Source organism: Asterias amurensis, chromosome 5 (assembly GCF_032118995.1).
Source record: "Asterias amurensis chromosome 5, ASM3211899v1".
Classification (NCBI taxonomy): Eukaryota; Metazoa; Echinodermata; class Asteroidea; order Forcipulatida; family Asteriidae; genus Asterias; species Asterias amurensis.
Window position 1 is genome coordinate 1,950,139 of NC_092652.1, and position 19,195 is coordinate 1,969,333.

Sequence of the window (19,195 nt, forward strand, 5' to 3'; positions counted from 1 at the left end):
AAAGAGCCCTTTCACTTGTAATTCCCTTAAAACTGAAGGGGCACCAAGGCCAAAACCATGGTGGCAAAGAGGCCACCTCTGTGATTCAAGGCAGGTAACCTCCATCTATTTTCTTTGCTTTTAGTTGAATTTTTGGTAATAATTAATTTTTATCCAAGTAAAACAAAAATAGATTATTGTCAGCAGACTTTTGCATGTCCAGGCTTGACATAAACTTATAATATTCGCCCATGATGGTCTTCATTTTCAGCATGCATTCTGCTAAAAAAAAACTGTTTTCGTGACAGCAAATCCAATAATGTGCAAATAAAACCAACTTATTCATGGTTGGTAACATCGCTAATAAAAAAAAATGGTGCAATTTTATTCCAGGCGCTTATGCATGCCTTTTTGTTTTTTGCTCCTCGAGCACTTTTGAAATATTTATGAAATATTGTTTAAAGGTATTCAGTTATAATTTGTTTTTACCCAACAACAAGATGTGCATTGTCATTGTGTATACTATCAGTACTTCTGGAAAAAAATCACAAGCAAATATCACTTTACAGTTTTGAAAGTTATGAATACAAAATACATTTTTTCAATTTCATATGCACTTTTCAACATAAGAAAACAAATGTGGGGAAAAGTATCTTGATTCTGATGTATTATGTGACAAAACCCATTGTAGCAATTTAATATCCCATTTGTTTGCAGTGCATGACAAACTTATTCAAAAGTAATTCCCCCAAGAACACTCACTTGTCTATTAAAGCCATCTTACACTTTCGGTAAAGGAAAAAAAAAGTTCATAGATTTACAAATAACTTACAGGGTTTACCGAAGGTAATGGTTAAAGACTTCTCTTGAAATATTGGTCTATGAAAGGCTTTACTTTTTGAGAAAACAATAAAACAATATCAATTCTCGATAGCGAGAATTACGGATTTATTTTGAACACATGTCATGACACGAGGAAACGTGCGGAAACAAGGGTGGGTTTTCCCGTTATTTTCTCCCGACTCCGATGACCAATTGAGCCTAAATAATAAATTTTCACAGGTTTATTATTTTATATAGAAGTTGTGATACACGAAGTGTGGGCCTTGGACAATACTGTTTACCGAAAGTGTCCAATGGCTTTAAATTGTTATTTTATTTTAAAAACCTTTTTCTTTTTTTCTTTTTTCGACATAACAATTATTAAATTTAACCAGCAATTTAAATCTTTTTTGTATTTATATTTAGATGGCAATTGGGACATTTCTCATGCGCTATATATTCCTCATGTTAAATTAAATTCCCAGAATAATTCAATTCCCAGAATATTTTAACCCCGCTCACACACAACAACTCCGAGAGGATAAATTACCCACGTTGAACTAGGGCAACATGAGTTGGCACCCAGCGTACACACTGCAGCAAGATATTAATTGCTGGGCCTCCAGGTTGATTTACTGCACCGTCCAAATCCAACAGACGACCCCGTCAGGGGGAGCTGCGATGATGGGGTCTCCATCTTGATGTCGACAATGATCAACAGGCACAAACCTTTAATGAGTCAGATAGGTGATGCTGACACGCGCTGTACTGAAAAACAGCCAAGACAATAAGAAACGGTAGACGGGGGTTGAAGATCTGCATAATAATATCTACAAACATTAGCTGTCATGTAGCTTCTTTAAGTCCATGGACACTTTTCGGTTGTCAGATTCTCATTTGGTGTATCCCAAACGTGCATAAAAAAAGAAAATTGGGCTCAATAATTGGTCATCGAATTTGGAAGAGAATAGGCCTAATGGATAAAGAAACAAAAATGTGTTGCTCTCTATAACCAAGCACCTTGCCACTTGTAGTTACCGTAAAATTGTGTGTTGCTGAAGTAACAAAATAACCAACGACAACTATTTTGAATTTATAAATACACTTCTCAATGTTGATTACGTAATTGTCTCAACAGTAAGGGTAGATGTTGTTTGAAAAAACACCATGTATTTAAATCTCTTAATCAAAGTCAGATATTGAGGCCAAAACCGTGAATATATATATTTTCACGAATTGTGCCAATTACTGTTTGCGAATTCACGTAAACAAATAGGTTTGATGTCCCTTCAGGGCCACCATTATAACAGTTTAAAGACAGTAGACACTATTGGTATTGGTCAAAGACCAGTCTTCTCACTTGCTGTATCTCAACATATGCGTACAATAACAAACCTGTGAAAATTTGAGCTTGATTGGTCGTCGGAGTTGCGAGCTAACTATGAAATAAAAAAACACCCTTGTCACACGAAGTTGTGTGCTTTCAGATGCTTTATATCAAGACCTCAAATTCTAAACTTGAGGTCTCGAAATCTAATTCGTGGAAAGTTACTTCTTTCTCGGAAACTACGTCACTTCAGAGGGACCCGTTTCTCACAATGTTTTATACTATAACAACCTCTCCCCATTACTCGTTACCAAGAGAGGTTTTATGATAATAATTATTTTTAGTAATTACCAATAGAGTGTCCACTGCCTTTAATCATTTAGGAATTAAATTTAGATTTAATTGTAGGCTATACTAAGCACAATCGCGTGTTTCTCAAAACTCAAAGGTTAAAAACGTTGGGCTTCTTGTGTTCAAATATCAAGGTGCTTGACCTGGCGTTGGGTAATCTAAGACATCAAATGATTGAGAGGTCATTTATTGCACAGGCAAGAAATTGATTTTTGTTATTTCTGTTTCATCCTGGACGAGACGTGTTTGTCCAAAAAACAAAAGTTGGGGTCCGTCAACACTTATGGCACCATTGTGAGTGTTGGATTGGAGGAGTATTTTGAAGATGCTTTTCTCGCTGATGGATTTAGAAGATCAAGCTAAGAACATTCTAGAAACATGTAATGGAAATGGCAACATTGAATCAAAATATGGAGAAACATTTAGCAAAACAAGTAAAAACAATCAAACTAGAAAAAGTTCATAAAATGACAAAACATTAATCAAACTAACGCTCCAATGATAATGCTAAAAGTGTTACATAAACAGTTGCTATTAAACACAATTTCACATATGTTGATTTGTCTTGCCTCAAAAAGATGGAATTTGAAATGTCTTCTTTAAGTCAGTATTTCAGGTACCTAAACTTCCTCAATAAATCAGAATTCCAAATGAAGTAAATGTTTAATTAACATGCAAGCAATTAATTCTGATGATCACAATCAACCATAAAATATACATTTTGGTAAAAACATAGGAATTAATAATCTTTTCGAATTTCAGACTCAAGACATAGTTTTGCTGTAAGTGCTGACCTTTTCATTACAATAGAATAAATATGGCTTGACAAAAATGTACCCTATTCTTAACATCTCGATGTAAAAAAACATGATCAAATATTATAATATTTTTATAAAAGTGGAACACCCACACAAATTCTAGAATACTTTGTACAGTCTCATGATGAAGACAGTCTAGACAGAAAAACAACACATGGAGACAAGACGAACAGTAATGAAACAAAAAAGAAAGCAGAAAACTAAATGGGCCAAACTCATTCGATTTGAAAGACTCTTATACCAAAACCTTCGTCACAATTGAAATGTCCCGGTAGGTGAATTTATACAATAAAATTTGTCTAAATGGATGATTTTATTTTAAATATTTTGGTCAATAAAACAAAAAAATTCAATACCTAACCCAAACCTATCGTGACCTAGATTCTTTTGTACAGTCTGAATTTGTTGATCCACATGTCTCTACTGGACGGCACAAATCTACATCCAAAAGTCTTTGGGCATTTTCTGCATCATATTTCTTTATTAAACTTCTAGGATGGGTTGCCAATGGCACTTACTGAAGATTGCTTGATCATCCAAATGATACGAGTTCGCACAATGTGTCTGCATATCATATTACATCACCCACATTCTTTGATTGTTACTGATTGTACATCAACATTTCTGACTGAAGGAATGAGTTTACTGTCTCTGTCTCCCACTTGGGCAGAAAACATAAATTTGTTCTTATTTGCATTCAGGAGAAGAGTAATATTTTATGCTTGAAATCGTCTTATGGTTTCATCGTTGATCTCAGTGTATATATTTTGTTGCATTAATGATTTGGCGAGCAACTGGTATTGCAGTTGTGTGGCATGCAACTTGAGGTTGCTGTATGGGCTTGATTCAATTCAATTTAATTCAATTCAATTCAATTCAATTCAATTCAATTCAATTCAATTCAATTCAATTCAATTCAATTCGATTCAATTCAATTCAATTCAATTCAATTCAATTCAATTCAATTCAATCCGATTCAATTCAATTCAATTCAATTCAATTCAATTCAATTCAATTTAATTCGATTCAATTCAATTCAATTCAATTCAATTCAATTCAATTCAATTCAATTCAATTCAATTCAATTCAATTCAATTCAATTCGATTCAATTCAATTCAATTCAATTCAATTCGATTCAATTCAATTCAATTCAATTCAATTCAATTCAATTCAATTCGATTTAATTCAATTCAATTCAATTCAATTCAATTCAATTCAATGCAATTCAAGTCAATTCAATTCAATTCAATTCAATTCAATTCAGTTCAATTCAATTCAATTCAATTCAATTCAATTCAATTCAATTCAATTCAATTCAATTCAGTTCAATTCAGTTCAGTTCAGTTCAATTCAATTCATTTCAATTCAGTTCAATTCAATTCAATTCAATTCAATTCAATTCAAACTCACATTTTCCATACTTCATGAAAACAGTTCAAAGCCAAACAATAATTTATAAAGAATTAACCGATAAACAAAGCTCTTTTACTTGCAGAAAATAATTATATTAATGGCAGGGTCATATTTTGGTAATGACCCCCGGGGAAAACTGCATAATTTCTATCCGAACACATGGTAATGATGGTAAAGCATCCTGCGAAGTTATTTCACCTGAAATGACCCCTCTGATTTGTTATCAATACAATTAAGTCGAACAAAATGAAACTTGGGAGGTCTTACCCGTGTTGAGTCAGTCTTACTAGTGTTATTTTAAACTCCTATTCCTTGGTTAAATTTGACAAGAAACCTGCACCAAGATTAACTGGGATTCATCTGATTTGGTCTTGACTTTCCACGACTAAACGAGGGCAGATGTAACGGATCATCTTCAAACTCCCCTGGGATTTAATGTGTCAATATGCATGGGTCTAATCCCGTGGGTAGACCTTCTTCAAAGAGGACACTAAATAAGCAAAACAATTGTGATCCTCGTTTCCGATTTCCTCTAGCAAAATTTCATTCATCCAATTTGAAACGGGCAATATAATCAAAATATTGATCTTTTCTCCAGAGAAGAAATTACTGTATTTTGAGGGTATAAAGAAATTGACTGAAGTTGTGACATTTTGTCGATAAGCTATTTGAATAAAATATAGGTCACTGCTTTATTTGATGCAGTGAGCCGTATCTTCATCCCAACTTCTGAATTACTCAGGTCTAAAAGTTACGTAAGAGGCAATCCAATTAATGACTTGAGACAAAATAATATTTAACTTTCTCTTGGTCAAGCGATACCTCCCTACAATCATACGAACAGCTATACTTGACAATTTTGACACTCTTTATGCTGCTGATGTGACGGATTACAAAATTCATCTTTATATATTTATTTTTATTTATTGGTTTATTGCACAAATAAAAGCTTCGCAGCCTCAAGGAGGCTGAATTGAGTTTTATTTTTTACATCACTAAGAAAACTAAAATATATAAATATTGAAATTTACAACAGAAAGACAATCTTTACTTTTTGCTAGCTTTCAATAAATTAATACAAAGGATAGCCCTGTTTTGTGATTTTTTTTAAACACAGGCAATTTAGGACGAAACAATAATTAGTAAACTTGCGGGTACAACCAAGTGTAAATCTCTTAGGGTGAGTGTTGGCTCTGAGAAGAGCTGGTGTGGTATCGACGTTTCGAACAGTATACTCTGCTCGTCTTCAAGCAGTTAATTCTAAATCCCTTAAAAACTCTGCTGCATGTTCGCCAAGAGTGATGCTTCCTCTTATCACACGACAAGCTCTTCTTGACAATTTTGACACTCTTGCCGTTGATGTGATGGGTTAAATAAAGGACAGAGTTGAACTGTCTCTCCTCTGTGCATCTTCAAGACGTCTTGAAGACGCCTGTAGTTTCATCCCCCAGGTGGTAATAACACCATGGGATTGCCTAATTTACAATGCGCCTTAAGGGCCTGTCATTGTGGACCGTCAATAGCAATGATTGATATTAGCCAAGAGTGTCAAATGATACTCTTATTGAAGATTAGTTTCTCACTTTGTGCACCCACGGGAGTTTGTGTAGACAAAACAAAAATACATTAACACTTAAAATATTTCTTGTAATAAAATATGCAGAGTTAAGATATCATGTTTTAAAAGGGGAGATGTTTTATGACAGTCTACTGATTTCAGTCGAATATACACCTTAATTATTCATGAATCTTGCTTTTTATAATGTTGTTTTCTTGTCATAATGCAGTTATTCTTTTTGATTCGTATTGGATAAAAAACAAATTTGCTGTAAAATTTGTATAATTAAAACATCAACATCAAACTAATAATTATATTAGAAAAATCAAACGACTAATTGTTGTTGAAGTGAATACCTCATTTTGTATTAGTAGTTTACATATTTTCCTATTTAAACGTGAGACCCTTAACAAATTGTTAATTTTTTAAATGAGATTTTTCGAAGAAAGAATCCCCAATGTAGACTTTAATGTCCTGAGTTTGTTTAATACTAACATCACAAATGCCTACAGAGGACTGACAAACACTCCGTAAAAAGCATCACATCGGAGAAAAATGGCACTTTGGTATAATGATGTCCCAAAGCACACGCCTCAATTAGTTGGTTCACTGCATACACATTACCTATAACGAGAACTACTATGACGCTTCCATAAGTGGCCGAGGCATTGTCACTCAAATAGCCGCAGCTTACCAGTTGAATACTTGAACATACGATGCAGCACTGTGGAATAGAACAAAATATGCAAATTGAGCTTCTTAGAGTGTACGGCATCAAGATTCAATGATGACGTCAACATGTCAAGAAGGAGATGGAATTAATCTTAAAGAAAATACCTGACATGTTCTTGACATATTATTTCAGATGAATTTTTGTAAATTTAATGTAATTTTGCCCGGGGCAACCAAATTGAATGTGTTTGATAAACTATGAATTTAATATAATAATAATGAATTCAAAGTTGGTGTATCTCAACGTATGCATACAATAACAAACCTGTGAAAATTTGAGCCCAAACTGTCATCGAAGTTGTGAGATATTAATGAAAGAAAAAACACCTTTGTCGCAAGAAGTTGTGCGCTTCAGAGGCTTGATTTCGAGACCTAACATTCTAAATCTGAGGTCTCGAAATTAAATTCGATGAAAATTACTTCTCTCTCGGAATCTACGTTACTTCGAGGGAGCTGTTTCTCACAATCTTTTATACCATCAACAGCTTCCCATTACTCGTTACCAAGTAAGGTTTTGTGCTAATAATTGTTTCGAGTAATTGTCAAAAATATATGATTGGTAAGGATAAGATTGTTTAATTTTTTAGTCTGAAAGCTTACAGATTAAGAAGTTCACATTAAAGGCAAATAAATCTGTGAAATAGTTTCCTCGTAAAATTAAGTCACATTCCAGAAAACTCTATTTGAAAACTTCAAAAAAATGCAACATCTGATTTCGGTTATTATAATCAACCCATTGCTAAAAATTGTGCATGGTTGTTCACTATTTTCTCCCAACTCTCACAACGGAGGATTGGTCCCAAAAAACTCAAATTTTGTGTAATTCCATAATGGTTGATCGTACAAAAGATAGACACGGTCTGCGACTTCGGTCAGCTTTATCAATTCTGTTTAAACCCTTTTTGAAATAGTTAATTTGATACTTTCCAACATTTTTAAGTTTTCAAAGCAATATTAACGATTCTTTTCTTCTTCTAAACTCACGGCATCGCATCTTCCATTTCATAATTTAACAGCAAAGAATTTCTGAACCCATTTTTTAAATTTTTGACAAGAAAGCAATTTACAACGTAATCCAATAGTCGGTTTTATTTGTTGCGTGCATTCAGGAAAAATAATCCCGTCTTAAGCTACGGTTTCTTGAAACAAGTTCACTTGGTATCTTACCTTTAACTTGAAATTGGGGACAAGGTTGAATGTGATGCGGCATGGAACAAACTAAAGCCCAAGTAATGGATAGAGTGAGGCAGAAGGAAATGCTGTATAGGGATTACCGTGTAATTTCCTCTTATATGGATGTCTTCCAACCTTGTATAATTAACCGCATTGCACGATACAGAGAGGAATTTTGATCAAGAGGGTAATCTCATTTGTTCAAATATTGACATTTTTAGCCATAATTTCTGCCGTATCAATATGGCACTAAAAGCTTCTTATCTGTAACACAGCTTGTGAGAGTAATGCGTGTGAGTGATTTCCACTTGATACATGTTGTCGTTTTGTAGAAGAATCTTTTACGGTATTCCGTGTTATAAATTCACAGGAAATTTGATTTTTATCAATTTATCTTTGAAAGAAGATGAAATGAAGACACAACTTTCTTTTTTTTAAAGGGTAGCCTGAGGTTTTCAATTGTTTTTATCACAGACAGTTTAATTCTGAATCACTTTTAACAAAATACGTGGATGTTTTCACAAACTTATAGAACCTTTTCCCATGACAAAAATATAGACTGATGAAGCAATTGCTGATCATATTTTATTCGCTTTGATAGATAAATCTTGAGGCTAGAAATATTTTAAAGGGAACCTTTTAAAGGGTCTGGGTACTTTTTGTAGGGGAAAAAAAATATTTTAGCATGTACTACGTATTTTCGTGACATTGTTAATACTCATAACTACAGCACCTCAGCAAGTAATTTTTTGAGGTAAGCTTTCCATCATTGTCTTCAATCGGTGTAAGTTTAATGAATATCTGTGGACATTGTGTTTTAATCCTTTAAAATAACCCACTGTACGAAACATGATGACGTAGTGATGCAACAGAACACCTACAGGGCTTTTTGACTTTTAGAAAAAAATATTTGAGCTTAGAAAATTCTACATCATAAGATCTCTCCTGGGAGTTTACGAGGAAATGTTTTATTGGATTTTGAAAATTGATTTTACTGAATACTTCCCACGTAGCTATCACGTTAAGATGCATGTTTGTTTAGAGTAGTATTTCGCAGGATGAAAGCATGCGTGGACATGACGATCTATCATTACATGGTTTCAATCAATAGAACAGTTAGAGAGGGGAGGCTACTCAAGGAGTGCATTAGCATGTACCTTTCAGCAAGGGGGAAAATGTGAAAAAGGGAAACTGATTTAAAGACACTGGACACTATTGGTAATTACTCAAACAATTATTAGCACAAAACCTTTCTTGGTAACGAGTAACGGAAGAGGTCACTTTGATAGTGTGAAACATTGTGAGAAACGGCTGCCTCTGAAGTGACGTAGTTTTAGAGAAAGAAGTAATTTTCCATGAATTTGATTTCGAGACCTCAGATTAGGAATTTGAGGTCTCGAAATCAAGCATCTGAAAGCACACAACTGCGTGTGACAAGAGTGTTTTTTCTTTCAAAGTTATCTCGCAACTCCGGTGGCCAATCGAGCTCAAATTTTCACAGGTTTGTTATTTTAAGCAAATAATGAGATACAGCAAGTAAGAAGACTGGTCTTGACAATTATTAATAGTTTCCAGTGTCTGTATAAGCATTATGCTGCTAAAAGGCCGCTGAGGTAAGTATATAGATAGTTCCCACATGACGTAAATCGGCCATCTTTACGGGCAATTTGGAACACATAGCCATGTGTTTTGCGCGAAACGGCGTGCAGCACGCGCAGGATTCACAAAACTCGTTGCCTGATTGGTTAGTAAACAGCGTGGTTGAGTTAATAAACTGAGCGCTTGACTCGCCTGCAAGCTTAAATGCAATTTGCCCGTAAAGATGGCGTCTATTGCAACTTATCTATACTGTCTGATTGTGGGCATCAGTGGCTAATTGCAGATAATGTTAGGGGCGTTCACTACATTTGAAAAGGTCAGAGGTACTTTTTGTAACTACACATTTTTTTTCTGTGATTTTTTTTTCAAAGAACTCGGGAAAATACTGAGTCAAGGGTAAACCAAAATTAATGTTCTTTATCCTCGATTCAAATTTTACATCTACTACAAATTTCTTGTCATGTGCTTTTGGATTTCAAATGCATTGTGTAAAGCTCGAAATATTAATCACAAACCCAAGCAATGTCATGTGATTCTTTCAGTTAATTGCAAATCTGACTATTTATGGATGCAGAGTCTTCTAAAGTTGGTCCAAAACTTTGCGTTAAAGTGGGAAGTGGCGCCTGTAAGGGGGGGGGGGGGGGGGGGGTCGTATACCTTTGGTAATTGCTCAACAAATTATTGCCCAAATAACAACTTACTATAGGTAATGAGCACTTGAGAGATAATGATCTGACAAAGGCTTCAAGCATGAAAACACACAGTTTGATGTGTTTTTCAATTTTTTTTCTTACATCTTCGATGACCAATTGAGCCAAAATTGTCACAGGTTTGTTTTGTATGCGTATATTGCGATTCACCAATGGAGAATCTGGTATTTGGATATTTTATCAAAACCCTATATACGGCTATATCTGCTGAGGAAATTTGGCCACGTCTTGCTCGCACTCAGATTCCCCACTTCACCCCTTTTAACCATGTTAGATATATATTTATTTTAGGGTAGAATAACACACTGTTTTCTTATCATGTTGGGGGAAATTAAGATGTCAAACCTAAGCGGTAATCTTATTTTAAGGGGGAGGTTGCGTTCTTGGTAAAACGTCAATTTGTATTAGTAACTGGCATGTGCCCTTGGGTGTATAGGCCCCTATAACTGTATAATGTAATTTATGCTTTCATTTGACTTTTGCTAAAAGTTTCTTCAGCCATTCTCCCGGAACATCAAGTCAAATTTCCGAGAGATTTGATTTAAATTTTAAACAAATTTATCATGTTTTGTTCATTTATTTCTTTGAGGTTCGTTGTTAAAGGAACACGTTGCCTTGGATCGGACGAGTTGGTCTATGAAAAGCGTTTGAAACCGTTTGTTATGAAATGCATATGGTTAGAAAGATGTTTTAAAAGTAGAATACAATGATCCACACAAGTAGCACTGAACATTGTACGGTTTTCATTTTACGTCGCGGACTAACACGGTCGGCCATTTATGGGGGTCAAGTTTTTGACCCCCATAAATGGCCGACCGTGTTTGTCGACGAGGTAACACGAAAACCACGCAGTTTCGAGGCATATTTGTGTAGACCATTGTATTCTACTTTTACAACATCTTTCTAACCATACCGATTTTATAACAAACGGTTATAGAACGCTTTTCAAAGACCAACTCGACCGATCCAAGGCAACGTGTTCCTTTAAAGCTCTCGGCTTTGTACGATCCTTCTCAGAAAATGCGTTTGACAATCAAATTGATTGTACATTGAATGTGCATTTTGATGTTGTTATCATTATTTGTTTTATGCAAAGGCATATAACAAACTATTCAGTCAGCATATTTTTTTAGCGTTATCTTTAACTTTAATTGGAAATTATATCTAATTTGTTAAATATGTTTTACTAAAAGTATTTTTAATGAAGCCTTGCATTAAAGACACTGGACACTATTGGTAATTACTCAAAATAATTTAGCATCAAAACTTACTTGGTAACGAGTAATGGAGAGCTGTTGGTAGTATAAAACATTGCGAGAAACGGCTCCTTCTGAACTACATAGTTTTTGAGAAAGAGGTAATTTCTCACAATAAAATAATTCTGAAGCCTTTATGCATCTAAAAGCACACGAAGTAATGCGACAATATGGTGCTTTTCTTTCATTATTCTCTTGCAAATTCGATGACCAATTGAGCCCAAATTTTCACAGATTTGTTATGTTATGCATAATGTTGAGATACACCAAGTGAGAAGACTGGTCTTTGACAATTACCAATAGTGCCCAGTGTCTTTAAGCACTCTTATGAATATTATTGAGATATAACTTGACTTTGTCAAAGCTTGGGATGGTTGGAAGCAACATTTATGCAAACAGGTACATTGTGAGACTGCATTGAGGTATTATGTACAACCTGTGGCACTTTACCTTACAAATGAGGCTGCCCTGAGGTATATTAATAATCCCTTTCGAGATTAAGCTTCATTGAGGTACATTAATAATTCCTTAGAGAAGAGGTCTATCTTGAGGTATAATAGCAATCCCTCAATTATGAGACTGCATTGGGGTATACTGATAATTCATCACAGATGGGGCTGCATTGAGGTATATTAATACTTCCTGAGACGAGGGATGATATTCATTGTGTCATGATTTTGTAGGATTAGATTGCCTAATCTTTAAAAATGCAAAAACATCCCTCAAGATATTTTCAAAGACATCATTTGAAATACACCGTGACGTAATCAATCATTATATAAAACAAACAGTAAGATAAAAACAAGACAAGAAACAAACATCAGTAAATGCTTAAGTGCATGAAAACGTCGCTTGTGTAATGTTTGCCCTGGGCTTGTCTGCAGAAACTCCACATACATCCATCAAGAAAAACTGACAACGATCTTCAGTCGATCCTTCTATTTCTACCTACATGGTTCTCCCAGGAAACGTGATTTTCAAGAGAGATAGAAGAAGCTTTTGCTGTTGACTGACATGCATGTGCGTCCCCGGCCCCTCAGGGTTGAACTTAGTGCAACATTATGAACCCTAGACTTCACTTCAAGTCCTTCCTGCTTATCATATTTTTTACATGCATGAATAAACTAATAATTACACACTATACCGTGTGCTGAATTTCCATCAAATCTAGGGCATAAATGGACACATAATTAAATGCAACTCGTGAAATTCGAGCAACCTGAAATCTCCAACAGGGTTGTATTATGTTCTCTTAAAATATGCATCATGCCGCAACGCAGACAAAATTTAAGTGCAATTAATACAGGTTGCTTCTTGACAGAGCTGCTCTTTAAAAGAGTGATTAATCAGTGATTTTTCCCTCTTTCTTAAATTAATTTCTAATGGAAATTTTTATGAGACTACAATTTATTTCTTGTTTTTCTTGTTTGTTTAAATTAACGAGCATGAGTCATCCAATCATTTTAGTCAGGATCATCCCCCGCCCCCAATAAGAATTTATGTGGGTATTATTTTGTTCTCTAAATCAATTCTACATTTTTCTTTAAATGCTTGTCATGGATTTTTCTGAAGAAAGAAATCTTCCTTTTATTTTGTTTGGATTGGGGTTTTAGAATTGCCCAATTTTTAGGTAATGTGCCTTGAGCACCTCATTTGGTGGATTTTGGCGCCTTATAAATATTCTTTATTATTATTATTAATTTGTGGTAAATCAGTTTCCTTTTTTTATTTCTAAGATAGATTAATTACAAACAAAAATAATATTTAATGGTTTGCGTTTGCATCAAATTCTCTTTAAACTATTTTTTTTTAGGTGTCAGTATTTGTAAATTTCAATGAGATTTTTTTGCAGTGGAGAACATTATCTTCAGTCAAGCTGTAAAACTGCCAAAAAATGTGATAACTTGATGTCGGATCAGCTGGCTTTGCCGACACGCGAGGGCAAAATCTATTAAATCCAAAACGAAAAATGCCGAAGGAGGTGAAAATTAATATTAAGTGTGAGTTGCCTTCAAGTCAGAGCCCAGCTGTTCTTAAGATTATTGCTTGGATTCGCTAGACATCTTGAGGACAATGACACAAGTAATTGATGAATAGTCGATATTTATGGACGGGATGATAACGTTTCCTGCGGTAATACTTGATTCCTTTTACTCTAAAAAGATTAATCTGCCATGGTGATTTAAAGCAGTTATAGTAAAAGCAGTGTATACTTTAGGTAGTTCCTCACTTTGTGTATAGCCTATCCAAACATATGCAAAAATTTACAAACCTGTGAAAATTTGTGCTCAACTGGTCATCGAAGTTGCAAGAAAATAATGGGGGAAAAAAACACTCCTTGCAGAGAATTGTGCCCTCAGACGCCCGAGAAAGCGACTATGGACACGTTTGGTTATGGTTCAAAATATATGTAAGCATGAACATTTTTTTATGTTAACGAGCAATGGAGAGCTGTTGAGTTAATAAAACATAATTGTGAGAAGCGACTCCCATGATGAAGTAATGTAATTTCCGAGAAGAGGTAATTTTTCACCAAAATATTTCAATCTGAAAAGGACTAACCCTTTCCCATGCATTTAAAAAAGCACACAAGTTTATGCAATAAGGTGTTTTTTATTTCACTATTCTTGCAACTACGTTAACCAATTGAGTTGAAATTTGCACAGATTTGTTATTTATGATGGGATACACCAAGTGAGAATACTAGTGTTTGACAATTACTAAAGGTGTGTCTTTAAGACAGAAGAAGGGTTTGATTCCCAGCTGATACTATGACTAATTATCACATGTCTCGTGTCTGTTTATCTTGTTTCAGATCTTAGGAATCATCTTAATAAGTATGAGTGCTATAGCGATGCAGGCAACACTCCTCCTTACTACGCCTGTAGTTGGCGGTCTAGCGGCTACAGGAACTTTCCTCTTATTTCTGGCCATTCTTGGTATACTCGGGGTTGTCATGGGCAACCAAGCTCTCATATTTTTTGTATCCTTTAAATCTATTAAATTTGTTTCCTTCTTTATTTGAAAGAATTTTGGCTCGTAAAGGCAGAGTAAAAAAAAAAAAAATAATAAAAACTTTCAAATTAATATTCGGAGGATCTCCGTTAGATAATGTGTTGTGTTTTTTGTTTAATTTTCAAACAAATTTGATTTGTTTGAAGTGTTTTGCAGGTTAGCATTTGCAAGTAAAATTAAGATGAAATCAAAATAACGTGTCTCTGGTATTTCACAATTTAAGTTTTTTTTCCAACACCCAACAGCGCAAGCGTCAATGACAGGATGGATAAATACATTAAATTAGATAAAATAGCACAATGAAAAAAGTAAACAGACAAAACAGACAGAGATTAAAAAAGGCGAAAAATTCTTACATTAAAATAGAAAAACATAAGTTACACTCTGGACCCGACCTCCCATGAAAAAAAAAATGAAAAAATAAAAAAAATACTCATGTTGTTATTATAATTGTTATTATGGTTTATGGAGCAAACTCATGGTTGGCAGCCATTGAATTGGCATAAAAAAAACTTGTTGAAAACAAATTTATAATAAACATTTTGAAATTTTGAAATTCATAAGCACAAAACTAAAAATAGAACATTGCACTCTATCGTTCACCGTGGTTGAATTAGCAACACTGTCCCTGCCTCTCTAATTATCATTTTCCACCAAGATGTTCAATAAATCACAGAGTGGCTGTACTATCATCTTCATGCCCTCCTCATAAAATAATCATCTGAAATTATATTACCAGCATAAAGTACTAAATTAAAAATCTCTCCCTGGATCCTGTTCAGAATGTACTTTTACGAAGCCTTGAGTTATTTATCGATCATCAAGAAGTTTTACTATTAATAACTATCACAAAAATAGGTTAATGGCTAGACGTTTTGACTATAGCAGACTCTGCTAGGGTCAAAACGTCAGGGCATAAACTGACTGTTGCATTTATACCATCGGTCCTTTTGGTTGGTAAGTTGTTTGCAACGTGGGAGGACAATCTCAATGGTGAAAACCCACGCAATCACTCAATCAAGAACCGTGGTCATATTTGACATTAATTTGTTGCATCTTTTGATTTGTTATTTGCAGTGGCGTAAACCAGACATTTTCACGACGGGGGGGGGGGGGGGGGGCAAAGGCATGATTTGACGACTATTTAAAGGCACTGGTCACTATTGGTAATATTACTCAAAAATCTTGGTTGGTTATGCTTATGTTGGGATACATCAAGTGAAAATACTGGCGTGTACCGTGTCTGCAATCACTCTCATCTTTAAAACATTATTAACTTCAAAGTCTCTAGTTACCGTCGAGTTGATTTATTTGTTAAAAATACAGATATGTTCCTTAGCCTTTCCTCCAGTACCTCGTCTTCATGTGCATTACGTGTTTCATGCAGTCCTGCATGGCCATAGCCTGTCTAGCAGCATTTGGCAAAGCCCACAGAACTGACGTGCTATTAACTGGCTGGGAAGAGGCTAGCAATGTAACGAGACAGCAACTTCAGAGCAGCTTCCAGTGCTGTGGGTTGGATCATCTTCATGTGAATTACAGCAGTTGTAAGGAACAACAGGTGAGATAAGGCCGAGTAAAACAAAAACATGTTTAGCGTCCGGGTATCTCAAAAGAAAAAGGAGGAGGGGCCTTTTATTTTTTATTTTTTATTTCAAGATGGCCGCCATTCTTTTTAAAATGTCAAATATCCATTGTTTTTTTCTACAGCTCAAACACAACATACATAAATGAAACACTTTGGTCAAGACATTCAGATTGTTTTAGCTGAGATCGTTTAAAATAACCCTTTTTTCATTAAAGAAAAAAAATCATTGAAAAGAAAAGAAAGAAAAAAAAGAGGCAGCCTCGAAAAGGGAAGCGGGCGGGGACGCTAAACATGTTTCTTTTTTTACTCGGCCAAATAAGGTGTTAGACGTGTGGACAAATTGTTAAATGTATGTCAGGGTGGTATCGCAAATATCTCAAGAGACTGATGGTCTGCGCGCGAGACTACTGATCTCACAACAGCGACAGACCGCGACAGACATTTAACGACTTGTCCACAAGACTAAAAAGATGTGGTGCTAACGGCAGAACTGCCATATGCAACCAAGTATGACAAATCTAGTACAACACCGAGTCTTACAGGTTGTGATATATGCCTGGTTCTTTATTAAAAACGTCAGAATGTGTGAACTAAATTAAACAAAACAGTAGGTGATAAACTACCTCCGGCCATTATTTTGAAATTTCCTTATACAGGGCCCATATTTCATAGAGCTGCTTAAGCAAATATTACTTGAACATTTTCTGCTTGGCAGGATACCAGTCACAAATTGAACTTGTGACATAATATATTTCGGCTCACTCTGGTAACCTTATTTTGGTCAGTATAATTTTGTTAGTGCTAAGCTTCTTTTTCTGCCTTTTCAGCTACATGAAATCTGGCCCAGGGCAGGGCTCGAATTTTACACTGCACCAGTGGTGTTGTACCGGCCGTCTTGTGATTCTTAATTTGGTATTATAAAGAATATTGCCTCACTGTGTAACATCTTGAACGAAAAATAATATCTTCAAATGTTGGCTTACATCTGATGAAATAATATATTTCAATTCTACCGAGTAATGACATATTGAACTGTATACATATCCGTAAAGACAAATATGAGATCAAACATCGTTGCGCTTGTTCAAGAATAGTTGCCATGCATGTTAAACTGGGTCAGGAAATGTTTTCTTATTTTGAATCTGTTTAATAAAAATTCTTTTTAATAAAAATTCTGGTCCAGTAAAGCTTTGTGATCTTGTGGATTTCCCCCAAATTTCAAGCCCTACCTTATGTTCGGCAGCAGCTGTTCATCGTGCTAGCCCTGTCGACGTCTTTGCTCATTCAATGCTAATGATCTTTAATTAATTATTCACACTGCCCATTTCTTTGAGTTTAATATTATTAATTTATTGATGGGGCATTTTGCTTGTTTCTGGATGGCCCATCCTACTGTTGTTTATCCTCAGCTCTTTTACTATGATCCACGACTGTTTAGTGTATGACCTTTGAGATCTGCATTTCTTCTCGCCATCCACATTGCTATTTACTGTTTTACATGAGATCGTAACTGTGCAAGTCTCACGTAAATTTGAAATAATATACCAAGTTGTTGCCTACCATTATTGAAACGTGTACCGGATTCTGTGTCTTCAAGCACTGATAGTTTAAGCAGTATGACTATACATTTTAGTTCGTATCGCTGGGAAAGGAAATAATTGCCAATACAGTAAAATAAGTTTAACATATCAAAAAAACCTATATAGAGTAAAAGACTTGACATCTGTTTATATTTTTAAACCTATATGTAATGATCGCACAAATATAGCCATGATTGGCCATGAGGTTTCTAAAGAATAAGCATACTCATCCAAAGTTTAAATAAATTGGCTTCAATATTAATTTTAGCAAACTATTGTCATCATGTAAAAATAATTTTTATAAAACACATTGTATTTGTAACAAGTTACTACATTGGGTATTTTTTCCCCAAGAACTTTGTGAGTTTGAAAAACACACTTTTGATTTCATTAAAAAAAAGCTATAATTATATAGTCTTCTTTCAAGCTGTTCCCTTGTTTTCGACAAGAGGGAGACATGTACAGTCGTGTATTAACTTTCTTGTTATGTGAATATTCTATTTTACTTTTCAGCTCCCCTGTTGTTCTAAGGACCACGACTGCTCTGTTTGTGATTTTTGCATGTTGACACTAGACCAGCGATTGCAGCATGCTGTTCAATTTACAGGAGGGGTGGGCTTATTCTTCGGGTTTCTTCAGGTAATCATTATTTATCAAGAGTTCTTTCTTGTTGTGTTTTTTTAGCTTAAGCGTGTATTTCTTTTGCTAAGTAGTTATGATGGGCAACATCAATTGGGAACAATGGTAAACAACAGAATATGAATTGAATGTGATCAATGCAATTTTGCTTGTTTATGCCACACTTTCTTCTGTTTCATTGTAATGCCGTAAATTTGATATAATTTCAGTATTCAAATAAAGCCTCCTTTTTATATTAGTAGCCAATTAAAAGAGTGTGCCATGTCTGAAAGACATTCCTCGCAGGAGAGATGCAGAAGTAAGTGGGCCTATGATTGAGTAACGCACATACCGATGACGATACTTCAAATGAGTTTTATGTTATTTTTGTTAGCCTCTTGTTTGTTTGTTTGTTTGTTTTTTTTTGTTTTTGGTTTGTTTTTTTTTTTGGGGGGGGGGTTTGTGTTATAACAACAAAACATTTTGTGCTGATATAAGTACATGTAGACTGTTTTAGACACAAACCAGTCCTTTCATTTAGAAGTTCTCTCAGTTGCCACTCTCTAGCCATCAGATAAGATCTTGGTTAAAATGTGACTGATTAGTCTTCATCATGTGACATTTAACGGACTGTTTCTTAACTCAATCAACTGCA

At 34.8% G+C, this 19,195-nt stretch overlaps 1 protein-coding gene across 1 annotated transcript in view; it reads left to right on the forward strand.

Moving 5' to 3' along the window:
- LOC139937447 (tetraspanin-31-like) overlaps positions 1-19,195 on the forward strand; it is a 28,057-nt gene that overhangs the window by 4,374 nt on the left and 4,488 nt on the right. The window contains exons 2-4 of the mRNA XM_071932590.1: positions 14,555-14,722; positions 16,106-16,315; positions 18,436-18,561. Of these exons, the coding sequence (XP_071788691.1) occupies positions 14,555-14,722; positions 16,106-16,315; positions 18,436-18,561 (504 nt within the window). The remainder of the gene's footprint in view (positions 1-14,554; positions 14,723-16,105; positions 16,316-18,435; positions 18,562-19,195) is intronic.